The sequence below is a fragment of the Opisthorchis viverrini genome (genome assembly GCF_000715545.1).
Source record: "Opisthorchis viverrini unplaced genomic scaffold opera_v5_378, whole genome shotgun sequence".
In the NCBI taxonomy this organism is placed as follows: Eukaryota; Metazoa; Platyhelminthes; class Trematoda; order Opisthorchiida; family Opisthorchiidae; genus Opisthorchis; species Opisthorchis viverrini.
Genome location: NW_008752038.1, coordinates 271,322 through 286,510, shown reverse-complemented (window position 1 = coordinate 286,510; position 15,189 = coordinate 271,322). Strand labels below are relative to the sequence as shown.

At 42.5% G+C, this 15,189-nt stretch overlaps 1 protein-coding gene across 1 annotated transcript in view; it reads right to left on the bottom strand.

Moving 5' to 3' along the window:
* Nucleotides 1-15,189, bottom strand: part of T265_10546 (hypothetical protein) — a gene marked incomplete at both ends in the record, with an annotated part of 48,546 nt that overhangs the window by 13,257 nt on the left and 20,100 nt on the right. Inside the window, 3 exons of the mRNA XM_009176948.1 lie at nt 3,797-4,481; nt 12,531-12,627; nt 14,255-15,003. Of these exons, the coding sequence (XP_009175212.1) occupies nt 3,797-4,481; nt 12,531-12,627; nt 14,255-15,003 (1,531 nt within the window). The remainder of the gene's footprint in view (nt 1-3,796; nt 4,482-12,530; nt 12,628-14,254; nt 15,004-15,189) is intronic.

Genomic DNA, 15,189 nt, shown 5'->3' with positions numbered 1-15,189 from the left:
ACGAATTACTCACGCCTGATTGAACTCGGCAGTTTCAGAAATCCAAATGCACATAAGAAAGTGTGGTTGATTAAGTGATCATTGTAGAATCACAATTGGCTAAGAATTTTACCAAAGATGAGCCGTGCACGATTTGATTTCCTAAAACGGAATTTGCAGCTGCCGGATTGCTGAAGTCAGGTTATGAGGATTACTTCATAAGACGTGCCGGCGATGCTTGGTATAGCTCATAGTGACAGTGTGCAAAGCTGAAAATAAACCGGCACAATATAGAAGAGGTAGCCTTTGTCTAAGGAGCAGTATATCAGATGGTAGAAAATGAGTCCGGTTTCTGAGATTCTTAGCCCTGAGATTAGTGTGACATATTAGTTAAGAATACCCATCACTCTCCCTCCACAAGTCCTTTAAAGTTGTTTCAGTTTGCGGGCCTTAGAGTCAATACCTTCCAGAGGTTTTGCAGATGGTAGAAACTGGGTGACTTTGCTGCAGCATATTCGACGAAGTGATGAAGTGCCATACGCGTCAGGCTAATTTAAGTAGGTTATTGGAGTGTCAGTTCAAACAGCTGAAGCTGTGAACAAAGTACGCAGCAGTTCGAAAGGGTCACTTTTATTTGGCTGGTATACAACAGAATCGCGGGTGATTAGGTCTTTCCAGCGCAAAATACACCCCGGATTCAATGATACACTGATCGATTTCCTCATTCAGTGACTAGTGCTTACCGTATTTTTGTAACTTACAGTTCGAATTATTCTACTCCTGTACCATGTACACCATCAACTGCTTGTGTCCGATGCAGTGCACTTTTCCGAATCCGGGTCAGCTGTGAAGGATAATTTTACCATTTCAGCCGATATTTCTTCCTGTAGATAAAGCCATTGTAAGCCAAAAATCCGCGAAGCATGTTACGGCTATTTCACCTATATGAGAAATAATCGCTACCGTCTATGTTATGCGAACGTCAAAAAGAAAATGTCAGGAAGTTATTCTGGTTATTTCCCAAAACTGCATTAAAGGGTGAATGTGATAAAGAACTTAGAAAATATTTGATTCTTTATTTTCACACAGTTGTAAAGAAGAGATTGCCCCAACAATTTTGTTGTTTACCCCGAGTTAATAGGACCACCATACTTCCTCAGATGAAATTCATGGATAAACAATAAACTGTTAGCTTTGTGACTAGTTCTTCAAAGCTATTGCAACCAGAATCATGCAAACTTTTCTTAAACTAATAAAGATCAGATTGGTCAAAATCTGATCAAACGGAAGGTGCTAGCTGTTGAACTGTGTACTGTGGAACACTCGTGTAATACAATACAATTAGTACCTTTGTAATGTACTACTCATAAGATTGCTGAAAATCCATCGACAGCCCACGACCGGTTTCGCCCTTCTTGGGTCTCATCAGGTAGGCGCAGTCCCTGAGAACATCATAAACGGGAGATTCAGCTGGGTTCCAGGTGAGTCTCTCGGAAGAACCAAATTAGTTTACAAATGAGTGTATATTCGACAGTTAGTACCATTTTATCCTCTAAGAACTGTTACATATAGTAGCAGAAGTTTCACAACGTCCTCAATTCTCTTTGTCATTTTAAGATGTCATTTTTCACCAAAAGCGAATAATGGCACCCAATCTTATTTTGACACTCTGTTTGACCTACAACTGTCGTATTATTGTGTTGGGTCAACAGGAAGATTGAACTAGGCAAGCCCCAATATCTAACAGTGATGGTTTAGCTTTCAGGTTCTGAATTCTTCGGCGAATCCGGGATTGGTAGATCAAAAACCACTGGCACAACACTCGCGCATTAGCAAATACGGAACTGATGTAAGCGAAGCCCCACCGACGTTCCATACGCTAAGTCGGCCTCTGACCATAGTGAAGCGGTAGCATCCGACGTCTACAAACGACAAACCGGATGATCAGTTAGCTTGGAATATCCCCTGGAAAACTAACGTAATGTTGAGGGCGGCGTAGTTTTTTGTTTTCGCCGCTGTTGTCGCTGCTGTTGTTTATTCTGTTGAAATTTAACCCTATCAGTGAATGTGATGTTTTAGCTCTGAGACCTCATCTAGAATAAGACACCACTTGTGCAGACATTTCCGTTGGAGACATCGTGATGTGATACGCAGAATCCAACGAGTTATTTTTCGGCCTAGATTCTAATTAAACATTCAGTCAAAAGCTCCAGGCTGCGGCTAATGTGTGCTGTCCGCAACTTTTCTACCGAATTCACTTATTGCACTCGGGGACCCAAAAACGTGTCGCAACTTCGAAAAATATAGTTGGTTTTTCTTGCAGCCTGCGAGTAATTCCTTAATAGTTGGACAAGCAGGCTATCCGTTTTCATTCAGAGAACCGCTGGTAAACACCTATCAGTGCGCAGGAGCTAATTATTTAGACCATTATTAAGTGAGTATAAGAACAACAGCCTCTCTGCCACCATCTACTTAATAGGGATGCAAAGGGTGGTGTTCTTACTTTGGCTTCGGAAGGTTGGCGGGAACGCGAATTATTCTTTATGGAAGACTTTAGGACACTATCCTGGCGGTGGTCATTCCGTATAACCAGCTTATTTCTTTCTTGTTTAAGTGTTCTCCAAACTGTTGTCAACTATGTTGCATTGGCTCATTCCCGGGATGGGTTTGTGGGGAAATTCTCTGTTAGTGCCCAACTGGTCATCCACAGGTATCCAGCTGTAACTCTTGGTGGATGAGATCAGGATGAGATCAGGCTGAATAGTAACAAATAATATTAATAATAACAATAATAATAAGGGAATGGCTTAGAAAAAACATCATTTCCAATACTGGAAATTCTTGGGCTCATATCTTTTAATATTATTTTGGTGTGACCACTAAACTGCATACCCTCAGTAAGTAGCTAATAGAGAAGGTGAGAATTAGACAATTAGACAAGCACTAAAGCAATCCAAATTTTCATTTAATTTGAAAAAAATCAGAAGGGCAGTTTAAGCACTACTGGTTGTTTGGCTGGCTCTATACGATTAGAGTAACAATCCTTCCTCAGCCAGACACTTCGCCATGAATTGCAGCCCCATAAGAGAATGGTGTAGGCAACTTGTTACTTCCCGGTTATTTCAGTCTTATTCTCCCCAGAATACAGACAAAATGAAGTATTACGCGCAAAGTATTTATTTCCTAGTGGACTCGACACTGAAATGAGGAGCTTTCTGGTTACTATTCCGAGTATATATCGTGTCAGCCTCTTGGTGTTGGTGAATTTCTCGACTTTCGGAACCTCAGTTAAAAAATCCCTGGCACTGCACTGAAGGACCAATATTTATCGGGAATACCCACAGAAAATGTGACGTGCATGCAAACTAACCACTATAGATTCAACTATGCCTTGTGTGCACACTGGGGGGAGTTCATCCGTCAATTAGTCCAGTGTATATCGACCCAAAATGAAGTGGAACAGGCAATTAAGCACACGCCGCACCATTATATTGCACCAAAATTTTATTCGTTCGACTCAACTGGTTTTCGAGGTTATGATCGATCCGGATGAATCAACTCCAAGCATCATGCTACAGAGATAGCGCGCGCACTTGACTTTGATTTTCATTGTGACCTAAATGAAACGAAAAGTTTTCAAAAACACAGGTAGTTATGTCTTGATGATGGGGCTGTTCATTTACAACTTTTTTCCAGCCTAATTGATTCCTCAAGCTTTTCAGTTGCCATTTGGTTTGATACGCTTTCGCTTAGGGCAGAAGAAATATGAGATGGGTCGACTTGGCGATCAGTCGTTCTGACTGAGTGATGTAACAACTGTGTCATTTGGATTAGAAGACTGTTCCTAAGGTATTGCAACGACTCATAGCCCAACTGGGTGTTTGGGAAGTCAAATGCACATCCGGCACTTTTAACAGGCATTTCCGACCAGGCCGTATTGAAGAGCGATCTGAACATGAGCAGCCCCGAATTATCCGAGGTTGTTAGAGAGGACAGTGGTGCATCTGTTGCTCCGATGTCAGGGCAGCGTGGTTCTTGTAAACAATGTGAATTCGATTCGGATGAATAGTCGGTTGAGGACCTTGATGATCCGTACTTCTCCCGTTGATGGTGGTCAAGCGATGACCGTCTGCTGTAGTTAAGTCCAATACGTTGCCTCCTTGTCAGTTCATAATCTTGCCTAACTGATCGGAACTGAGTCGGTGTTTGTGATAGACGATAGGGAGATTGAGGTTGTTTTTGTGGTGTTTTGGTTGCCGTCCTTAATGACATGTCAGTTGACTGATAGTGTTGTCCGTTAGCTGTGTCAGCAGATACGGTGATATGACCATCAAGATGAGACATGAACTGTGCGCTCGCAGTTGCTGATTCTGAATTCAATGTAAGGCGATCCGAATATGCGAGACCGTTGCCCGTGATGCTCGTCTCTTGAGTAGATGAAGTCGACAGGTCGTGGACTCTCATTTGAGCGCTGTTTCTTGGCTGTCTCTCATTCTGGACCGCTGGAATAAAAAAATAAGCAGCCTAAATCCAGTGAAAAACTTGAAAGGAACCCGTGGTATATGAGCAAATTTTAAGCCCTCAAATAGGCGTCTATGAGACCTCGCATTAACTGGAACAAGAAGAAAACACGTCTCAAATAATATTTTAAAATATCCAGAAAACTGAGTAAGATCTGTCACGATGGATCACCTTGTGTACTCCAAGAAGATCGAGTTATCCATCAGTTTTAACACACAGATCTCGTTGATCTTGTCAGACGTCTCTACCCTGCTCTTAGGGAAAACCTCTGAAGCATATTGTTCTAGCCGCTGTCTGTCGTATACCCTCGTTAGGTGCAGCTAGAGTTTGAAGACGGTAATGGCGTTGCCAAAGTGGGAGACGTGGGAGGTGGCAGATTTGTGTTTACTATGATGAGTCTACGTGAATATCTGCGTTAGGATATTTCATGTCTTTTCTGAGTGAACTTAACTCCGATATCTATAAGCTGGTATCAACCTGCGGGAATTACCTACGTCGATGGCATTCCCAGAGCAGTGCAGACACTTTTTGGAGGCTTTTCCTCAATGTGATAATAAGTAACAAGGGTCTAAATTACTTTTTAAACGTTCTTATATTAGCTTTTTTGTGCATAAAAACGATGACAATCCGCATGTGGAAAAAAGGATCATCTGAGACGCACTGGTCCAATGTAAGCTCACGCAGTCTTTTTGCACATTTCGCATACCTAAGGTAGGAATGAGGTAACAGGATAGCATTATCAAAGCAACAATCGAATGGTTAAAGCAACAATTTATATAGAGTACCAGCAGCTTGGGAGAAACCCCATTTTAGCTAAGATACTACTCATTCTCTGGTTCATCAGCTAACGGTTGGTCTCAGCTCGTACGACTGCCGTCTTTTCCAGACTGTGTTCCCATTAAAGGTTTTAAAGCACATGCAGTTAATTTAATCCTTTTGTTCATCGCATTCCCATTTTACCCATTTGCACTGTACCAGACATTCTAGACGAGACCCGCTGGAGTACACGGTAAAACCACGCGCTGGACAAGTTGGCACCGCCTCTGCGGATCGAGTGATGTGAGGCTTTTTCAAATTTTTGACCGCCTATGCCTCAAAAGCGCTGATGGCTTTGGATGGCGCCACCCGACTAACAATCAGGTGTTTAGAAAACAGGTATTTAGTGGTGCCAGGTACTTCACCCGAAGAAAATATCGAGCACCACCGACTACAATGGCTTGGCCATGCACTATGCATTCCGAAACACCGTCTACCTAGACTTGGCAGAAAGGCGTGGAAGAGATCATTAAGAGTATGGGCGTTGTTGGTTTTGTACGTCTTCCAAGAGTGGGATTCAATGAATCTGCCTGCGTTTGGCTTGATGCACCGCAATAAGTAGAGGCTGAACGGTATCAGTGACGTACTTTCAGTTTCTTCCTAAATCGACTAATCGAGCTCTTGGAGGTGTGAGCACCCCAGAATGTTTGAAATAGGCCAGCACCAGGTCTCTCCCTCCCCCATTCTTTTTCTGTTGTTTTCACTCCATATAGTTAGACAAAACATGGTTGTACGGCAGTAAAGCAATCAGTTCCACCCTGATACTTCTCTCTCTAATGATGATAATGTTGATAACAATGATAATGATTATGATGATGTTGATGCTGACGTTGATGGTGATGATGATGATGGTGATGATGATGATGATGATGATGATGATGATGATGATGATGATGATGATGATGCATATCCCTTCGTCCACATATCTAGCGAGAGAACTGGACAGTCATGTAGATGCCACTAATAGGATACAACGAGTACAACTTAGCCAATTCTTGTTGCTTGCTTACGCTATTAATCTGCGATAGTTACCATTCATAGATACATCAATCGATTTCATGTTCTCAAAGGTGGCATACATCTGTTGAAGTAAAATGTTGCCAAATTTATTCGCACTTGCCATGATCCATACAAGAAATACCTTGGTATATTTTACATCGGCACTGAGTATCCTCGGCACTAAATTCCCCGCATGTTTCTTTGAACTCAGCGGAACGAAATATTCGGTCAGTATTTCGATAGCGGAGTTTCAGTTACGTTTAAAACTGCATATAATACTTTCTACACCACAGCATCTCACCCGATGGCCTTGGGTGTTCTAGGATATTCTCCGTCCGCAAACGAGTTCGTTCTGCAACATTCCAACAAGCGTCCTGACACTTCTAGGGTGTTTGGCATTCTGAGTTAACAAGTTTTCCTACCTCGGTAATAATTCCGTTTCATTTTGTAATTAATTTCGGAAGCTGGTCTTTCTACAGTCCGATTATGAATACTGCATTTGTAATGAAGCTGAGAAGTGCTACTGACTGGATGACATTCTAAAGAAATAAGTAATCTGTCCCTTGAGCACGAAGTCAGATTCTCAAACTTTACCATTACCTTTGCATAGTCAGATTAGATGGACAGGCAAAGAGGAACTGCGCAGTTGGTAAGATCTAACAAGCAGGTGCTCCTGGTTACTCTGGCGCTTAAGATGTGCGGTTGGTGGTAAATAGCACAGAACTTTGCTATCGCAGTGCATAGTAACTAGCTAGGGTAAACACCTTGGAAGTCCTGCCAGCACCTGTCTAAACATCCAGTTTGTTCTATGAAATTGATTTTGTTCAAGTGTTGCAGTGCATTCTTCGTGTTGCGCATTGCGCATTTTTCCACCTCCAGCGAGGCTATATTTCCGTGTGAAGTTACTGGAAAACAGCATGCGTGGAAATATTTACAGGTTTGTTGAATGGGTCTGCATCAGGATTCAATAGCGTAGAAAAGGCTTGGTCCACATGCCACTTGGTGCATTATGGTCCGCTTCCATCGCTGTTGCTTCCAACCAATTTGTTCCCATAGGCCACAAACCATGATTGCACCGAAGTAGGTAGGTCGCACCATATGGTGAGAAGAGATCCTAGTAAAATAAACATTTGCTATTTCCATAAAGGAAACTACTCACAAGGTTGCAGATGAGTGTATTTCTCAAAAAACTCAGCGGAACGAAATATTCGGTCAGTATTTCGATAGCGGAGTTTCAGTTACGTTTAAAACTGCATATAATACTTTCTACACCACAGCATCTCACCCGATGGCCTTGGGTGTTCTAGGATATTCTCCGTCCGCAAACGAGTTCGTTCTGCAACATTCCAACAAGCGTCCTGACACTTCTAGGGTGTTTGGCATTCTGAGTTAACAAGTTTTCCTACCTCGGTAATAATTCCGTTTCATTTTGTAATTAATTTCGGAAGCTGGTCTTTCTACAGTCCGATTATGAATACTGCATTTGTAATGAAGCTGAGAAGTGCTACTGACTGGATGACATTCTAAAGAAATAAGTAATCTGTCCCTTGAGCACGAAGTCAGATTCTCAAACTTTACCATTACCTTTGCATAGTCAGATTAGATGGACAGGCAAAGAGGAACTGCGCAGTTGGTAAGATCTAACAAGCAGGTGCTCCTGGTTACTCTGGCGCTTAAGATGTGCGGTTGGTGGTAAATAGCACAGAACTTTGCTATCGCAGTGCATAGTAACTAGCTAGGGTAAACACCTTGGAAGTCCTGCCAGCACCTGTCTAAACATCCAGTTTGTTCTATGAAATTGATTTTGTTCAAGTGTTGCAGTGCATTCTTCGTGTTGCGCATTGCGCATTTTTCCACCTCCAGCGAGGCTATATTTCCGTGTGAAGTTACTAGAAAACAGCATGCGTGGAAATATTTACAGGTTTGTTGAATGGGTCTGCATAAGAATTCAATAGCGTAGAAAAGGCTTGGTCCACATGCCACTTGGTGCATTATGGTCCGCTTCCATCGCTGTTGCTTCCAACCAATTTGTTCCCATAGGCCACAAACCATGATTGCACCGAAGTAGGTAGGTCGCACCATATGGTGAGAAGAGATCCTAGTAAAATAAACATTTGCTATTTCCATAAAGGAAACTACTCACAAGGTTGCAGATGAGTGTATTTCTCAAAAAACATTTGCTATTTCATTCTGTTTCCAGAACGCCGTGTACAAAGGATATCCGATCCCGGTGAAGGCTCACCTGCCATGCTGTGGTAACGGTTACTAGTACCAACCACGATCGCTCTGCGCAATCTTCCGCGTCTAGGAATTTGAAAACGGCAACAGTCGGTTGCATCCATTAATTGTTTTCTGACCATTACAAACTTGTCCTTTTTGACCTTGGTTCTTGAACCGGAAGTTGGGGTTAGGACAGTCAGCAGCGTATACAAAACAAGTTCATATTTACCATGGTGATGTGTGATACTGATCTTTTCAGGCTGCATTTTTGCATGGGATCGTTGAAGCTTCTGTTACGCTGTGTAGGAAGACTAACCATGAAAACACCGTAACCAAAGCAACCAGCTAATGCTGGACTGATAAGTTCCCAAGGGTTTCGTGTCACCAGACATTCGTGGCGGATTTTGTTGAAGCAAAGCTTGCAATGCTGATGCAGGTTGAAATATGAAACACATAGTATCATTATACATTATCAGACCTAGACAGTCACTTGGTCTGTTTGCTTTAAAACAACGATCAGTATTAATTTGTACTGAGGGAGTCGGGCATGAAATACGCCCACATGAAGGACGCCGGGATAGCCGACATTTGACACATCTATCTTATCTTAACTAGATATCGTACCACTTAATATTATGTAGAAAAGTCTCATCCATTTATGCATTGTTCTGGGCCGGGACATGGATATTCAACCGTAAATATACCCTCAAGGATATTTGTAATGTACTACTCATAAGGTTGCTGAAAATCCATCGACGAGAGATTCAGCTGGGTTTTCAGGTGATCTCTCGAAAGAACCAAACTAGTCTGCAGATGAGTGCATATACCCTCAAGGAGTTTTGCTTTCTCGATGATGGTAAAACGGCCTTCCTTCTGTGGTGCACTATCTCACGGGGATGACGTTATCTTACCCTTATCTGTTGCAGTCCGCAAAGTGGTCAACTATTTGTAGGTACTTATAACAATCTACCAATCTACCACTGACTGAAATAGTTTCGGAGTCGGAAATCACTCGGTGGATCTAAAGGTAATACTTCTTGCTGGTTTGCATGATTTAGCGTTCCTGTTCGTTTCATTTAACTAAAGGACCAAACAGCACAGTGAATGTACTGAATGAACTATCGGCTCAAAGACCCACATCTCTTTTGTAGCTTTGTTTACACCCAAGCAGTATCCAAACAGCCCTCTTCTTGGTGTCCGTTCCACGTTGTACATAATCAGTCCGCTTTTCCAGTAGGAACCGTCAGGGAACACAACGATAGAAAGGATCAAATGTAAAGAAGGTCCAGGCTACGTATCTGGCTTTAAGTTGTTTTTTATCACCGTTGTTGGTCACCTACTGAAACCAATCATGTCAGTCCATTTTGTGCGAGGTTTTGAGTCCAAGTGGTGAGAATTCACAGTCAAAAAAGTAAAAGCAACAGAACTTTGTTGCACTAGTGGATTTGGATCAAGCTGGACCGGTAAATGATCGAAAGATGTGGTTCAATTTTGCGATGATTTCTTTTCCAACACTTGCAGCAGTTGTTCTCAAACATATCAGTTCATTTTTGCAGCTTTCGAAACCCCATATGGGTTTAGACAGCCAACAGCTGACAAGCATGGATTGTGCATTTTGATACGGTACTGAAAGCAACCATATTTTGACCATCACTGAATAGGTCTCAGATCGACTGCATCGTGGATTTTGTCATGAATAAATCCCCACCAACAGACAGAGCAGAGTTGTGCTTCCACTCTAAAGTTCTCAGTGGAAGTTATCGTTTCCAAATCAAACGGATCGGACCTGAATTTAATGAAAGTTCGGCTACCGATTCTTTAGTAAGGATCTGAAAACTTGCGCACTTTTCTGGGCCATCAACAAACACCACGTCATGTTTTAGATACATGATATAAAACTTTTATACAATCCACTTCATAATATTTTTCCAGTTTATTTTATACCACTTCTTTGTTTTTCCGCGACAAATATATGGTGATACCCACAATATTCGATATTTTAACCAGTGACCCCTGGCGATGATCTCGCGATGTGAATATGGTTATTAATTTTTCATGTTTAAGTAAAAATACGGAGTTCTGTCCTCATTTCTGAGCCTGGAATTACACTGACAAAGGTAGCGATGATCTTGCGATGTGAATACGGTTATTAGTTTTTCATGCTTAAGTAAAAATACAGAGTTCTGTCCTCGTTTCTGAGCCTGGAATTACACTGACAAAGGTTACATTACCTTTATAAGCGTCGGAAATTTGGTGTGCACAGAAATTACCTTACAGAAGATGTAAGTAGTTCCTAAGTACTTCATCATCTTTATCATGGGCAGGAACATTTGATAAGAACACTAATGTCTCACTTCCATACGACCACCCCGCTCTATCTGAATAAAGCCTTAAGATGGGAAGAGGAATGTGAGAAGAGAAGGAGAATGTATTGCGAAACTACTACAACCACCCAGGATTACTAAAGCTTCACCACTCAGTTAGACAGTCTGGATGGAAACTGATAACATAAACGTCACTGACATCGTTTGGCCGTGATATCGCCAACCGAGTACGGTGCTGGAAGGTAGACAATGGCAGTAGAAGCCAGACTTTTCGTGACATCTCTCATTCCCTTCCGCCGTGACACACTTTTTCTAGCTCCTTGTTTCCGCCACTCCGAATAAGGCTTGGAAAAATAGTTTTTTTCCCGACACACAGCAACTGGATATGTGTAGCATATGGCCAATCCACATCTGCTTGCAATGCTGGATGCAACAAAGGAAGTATCCTATGCTTCACGGAAGACCTGTATCGCAAATATCTGATTGCAACATCCCTTGTTCCGGCCAATTCTAGCCATATTTCTGAGGTACCTCAGCCCTTTCGTTCGCTTCCTGCCGCGGCCGTACTGTACCACAGCCCACACTGTATTCTGACCATCGAACATTTTAAACCCAGTGGTGTGCCTTTTTGACGGTGCAAGTGGCGCAAATTAGCAATTGCTATTGCAGGGTTTGAGATTCGCCCGTTGGTGAAGTTTACACACGCCAGAGTTAGTAAAACGCCCGAGATACACATGACGTTCTACAGCTCCTTGAGTTTCTCCTTGAGTCTTTAGAGGTATGTTCAAAGACTGTATTTCCCATGGCATGACTTTGCGCTTTGTAGATGCGAACCGCATGCCGAACGACTTGATGACCTCAGTCAGCTTGCACTTCCTGGCACTTTCGAAAATGTGAAGAAAGGCATTCGTATATTCCAGATCGATAAGACTCTCACATGGTACGGTCTTAAAACTGGGATTTTCGGGATCCTGTAAAGTTCCTCCCATTACCTTACAAACGAGGAAGTTTAACAAAAGCACGTAGGGTGAACATTACTTCAGAACACCACTGCATGTTGGAAAGCCTAACAAGAGGTCCCCATATGCCCTCAGCGCCCACACAGTTACAGAAACAAAAGTTCATGACATCCATGAAATTTAGTTGCTCACCTTGTTGCTGAGACTAAACAACCGGATTCGAGCGCCTCCTTGAATTCAGAGAACACCAAGACGGTAAGGCACTTATACGCATGCACTAATATCTGACAGAATGTAAAGCGGTGGTCCTTTCCCGGCCGGAACCACGGTTGCTACTTTGGTCGGCTTCGTGATTTTTCCCTAATTCGTTTGAAATGCGAATTCTCTACGTTAATCAAACTATCCTTGGACTAGCTCCATTTCAGATCAAAAAATTAGCCTGTTTCACCCAGTTTTTCAGACTGTTTAACGTTCTCTATCTATGTTCACACAGAATAGGGTTCATAGAGAGACTACCCAACGATCCAGACTAACCTGATGAGGAGTAAAGTAGCACAAACACGCAGGTACTCACGCTGAGTTTCGCTGAGTTTTTAAACAACTGCCATCTTGGCAATGAACTACTTCACCAGATCATTTCAGTGTCATATGCAAGCACTGGCCCACTGATTTGCCCAGATAACACATATGCTTGCTACTTGTGAAAACTTACCGTTTTTGTTCATACCCATTCGGAGACACTTTTTGAGGCGGCATGCTTGACATTGATTGCGGTGTGCTTTATCGATGGAGCAGAGCCCTGTACCAGCCTGACACCTAAGAGTTCATGAGAAAAGGGAGTACGGATACATCAAATCAAATGAAGGATATTTTAAAGACAATCATAGTACCCATTTCGATAAACATGGCACATCAGAGTCTCTCTCGTGATACATGACGTCAAAATCCGTTTACTTTAACATATTCTGACTTATGACCATTCCATTAAACGTTAGGTTCCATAAAAACACAAAATTAGGCGCGTTCATCCCCATGGTGCGAACTAATGAGAGTGAAACCGCTTTCTCTTAAAACACGGTGGTAGGGGTCGCAAGCCTGTCTGAAGAATGGATCACGATGACAGGAATGAACTTCGAAGTAAAACCTAGATTAGCGGCCTTGCATGACATGTTACTGCGGTACTTATCTGACCCTTCATTCTAACGTGCCGTTAAAAGCGCATTAAACATAGGCATGTTTTTCAGGTTACTATACTGTTAAGTTTTCTAGTTTGTGGACTGAATGCGAGCAGACTGCATGGACCGCTGATTATGCAAGTTTGCAAGGACATTTGTTCCAAACGTTTTGATTACTCATGTTCCCGGTCGAATGGACATAGCGTTATGATCCTTTGGATAAAGCTTCTGGTAAAACGTATAAACATCCAGTCAAAAAGAAAAAGAGACGATGCTACAAAATCGAAACTATGACGATGACACATCTCGATGCTTCGTTGTTGTTTCTCAAATTACTGCTCGTCGAAACGGCAGATTTTGCAGTTCGCTTGGTAAAGCTGGGCTGCAAAATGACATATATTGCACTTGAAGAAGTTACTACTACCTTGTACTTATAACTTTCCCACCAATGTTCCAACGTTTCAATGTTTGAAAATATCGACAAGTGATGGTGTTGCACAAGGATCCTTTTGGAGACTGCTTCCGGCTTAACTTTTAAGGGGTTAGGTAATCGGTTCTACACTGTCGCTGGCTAGACTATGTAGTTTCACCATCAGCCATTGTAATCGGTCTAGCATACATCCTGAACACTTGAATGAGGTCAAAACAGTCAGCTAAATCTTCTCGCTGCTGATGTTCCAAGTAGGAAAATTGCACCAGCACGGCATCCACAGGAAATCAAACTAGTCGACACATTCTACCAACTGAAGGAAAAATTTCCACCAGTTGCTCAGCAAGGGTGTGGGATCAAGAAGGTCCATAAACTTTAGAACACACGATTTCGCAAACTGGTACCCTGAACAGTTCATGCAATACGCGTGTGTTTAGTCCAGTTACCCAGATAGCTGGCTTGTAACGCAGAGTAAGTAGTGGGTGATTGTGGGAAGTTTAATCCGAACGGTGGAAGCTACTTAGATATGTTGACATTTCAGGATGCGCTAAAATGTGTTTTACACAAGAGTTGTTTTCAATGAATTGATGTTTTTCTCAAAAAACCCTAGACGATTTCTTCCGGGCGGTCGGTCTGCAGGAGGAATGTTGTGGAGAACGAAGAGCTTGTGAGATCTAAGCATCATGTGATGCCACCGTAGGGAATATCATGCATAATCAAGGTACGCCACTGAAATACTTACCGATAAATTAATTTTCTTCTGACCGATCGCTTGAAAAAACCACTGCACCCATTACAGGCCAAAATACCGTAGTGCTTTCCGCTACTTACGTCTCCACACACGGAGCAGTACAAACCATGTGGATGGACTTTCTTTAAGTCACTAAATTCGGGTGGGTACATAAGCTTTGCTTCCTTCTGAGAGAACTCCGTACTTCCGGACCCAACAAGCGGCGCTTGTTCGGGGATTGATCCGATATCTGCATGATTTTTAGGCATCGCGTTCCAGCGATGGCTCCCGGATGCTGATGTGTATGGAGGTGTTGGAAAATTGGTCACCGTAGGATGGAAGGTGTAATTTGGTTGATTGCAGTCCCAACTTGTATTTATGTCGCTTGTTTTGTTGCAGGAATTTTGCGGGTGGAATACAGGGTGATTTAGCAGCGTCTGCGGAATAAGCGTGGTTTGTCTCGCAGGAGCGTAGCGCGAAAACAGCTGCATCAACCACCAAGAAGAGCCAGTACAAAAGGGATCCGCTAAAATTTGGTTTGAACAGTGATTGGCGGAGGGATGCCAACATTTTTCGGGATTCGCTATAAAACCTGTATATTCACTATGTGGGATGTCTGTATTTGATGAGCCAGTGAGGCTTGAAACGCTAAAGCTTTTAGACACTTCCTTTGAGAGAGAATTGGTAGCTTTCCTCAGCGCAGAAGTTCCGTCTACTTCAGAAGTGTAGATGTCAGTATTTGGTTGGGGGCGAACTGGAAGAAATGCACGTTCTAGTTGCGATGAACGCGAAACCATCCAATCTATAGTTTTGTCCATCCAGCTTGGAGGCACAGGCGATATCTCAAAACCTGATGAACAAGAATGGTAAAAAATTAAAGGGTTCAAAATGTCTTAAAACATTAACGTTCAGTCTTCAAAACACCAGTGTTGCTCTTGCCTTGCGTCTTTAGCATGTACTCCAGAGTTCATTGTCACAATGTATCGGTAAATATTTTCAAAAACCACAAACAGTCAGAAAACGATGCTAGGACACA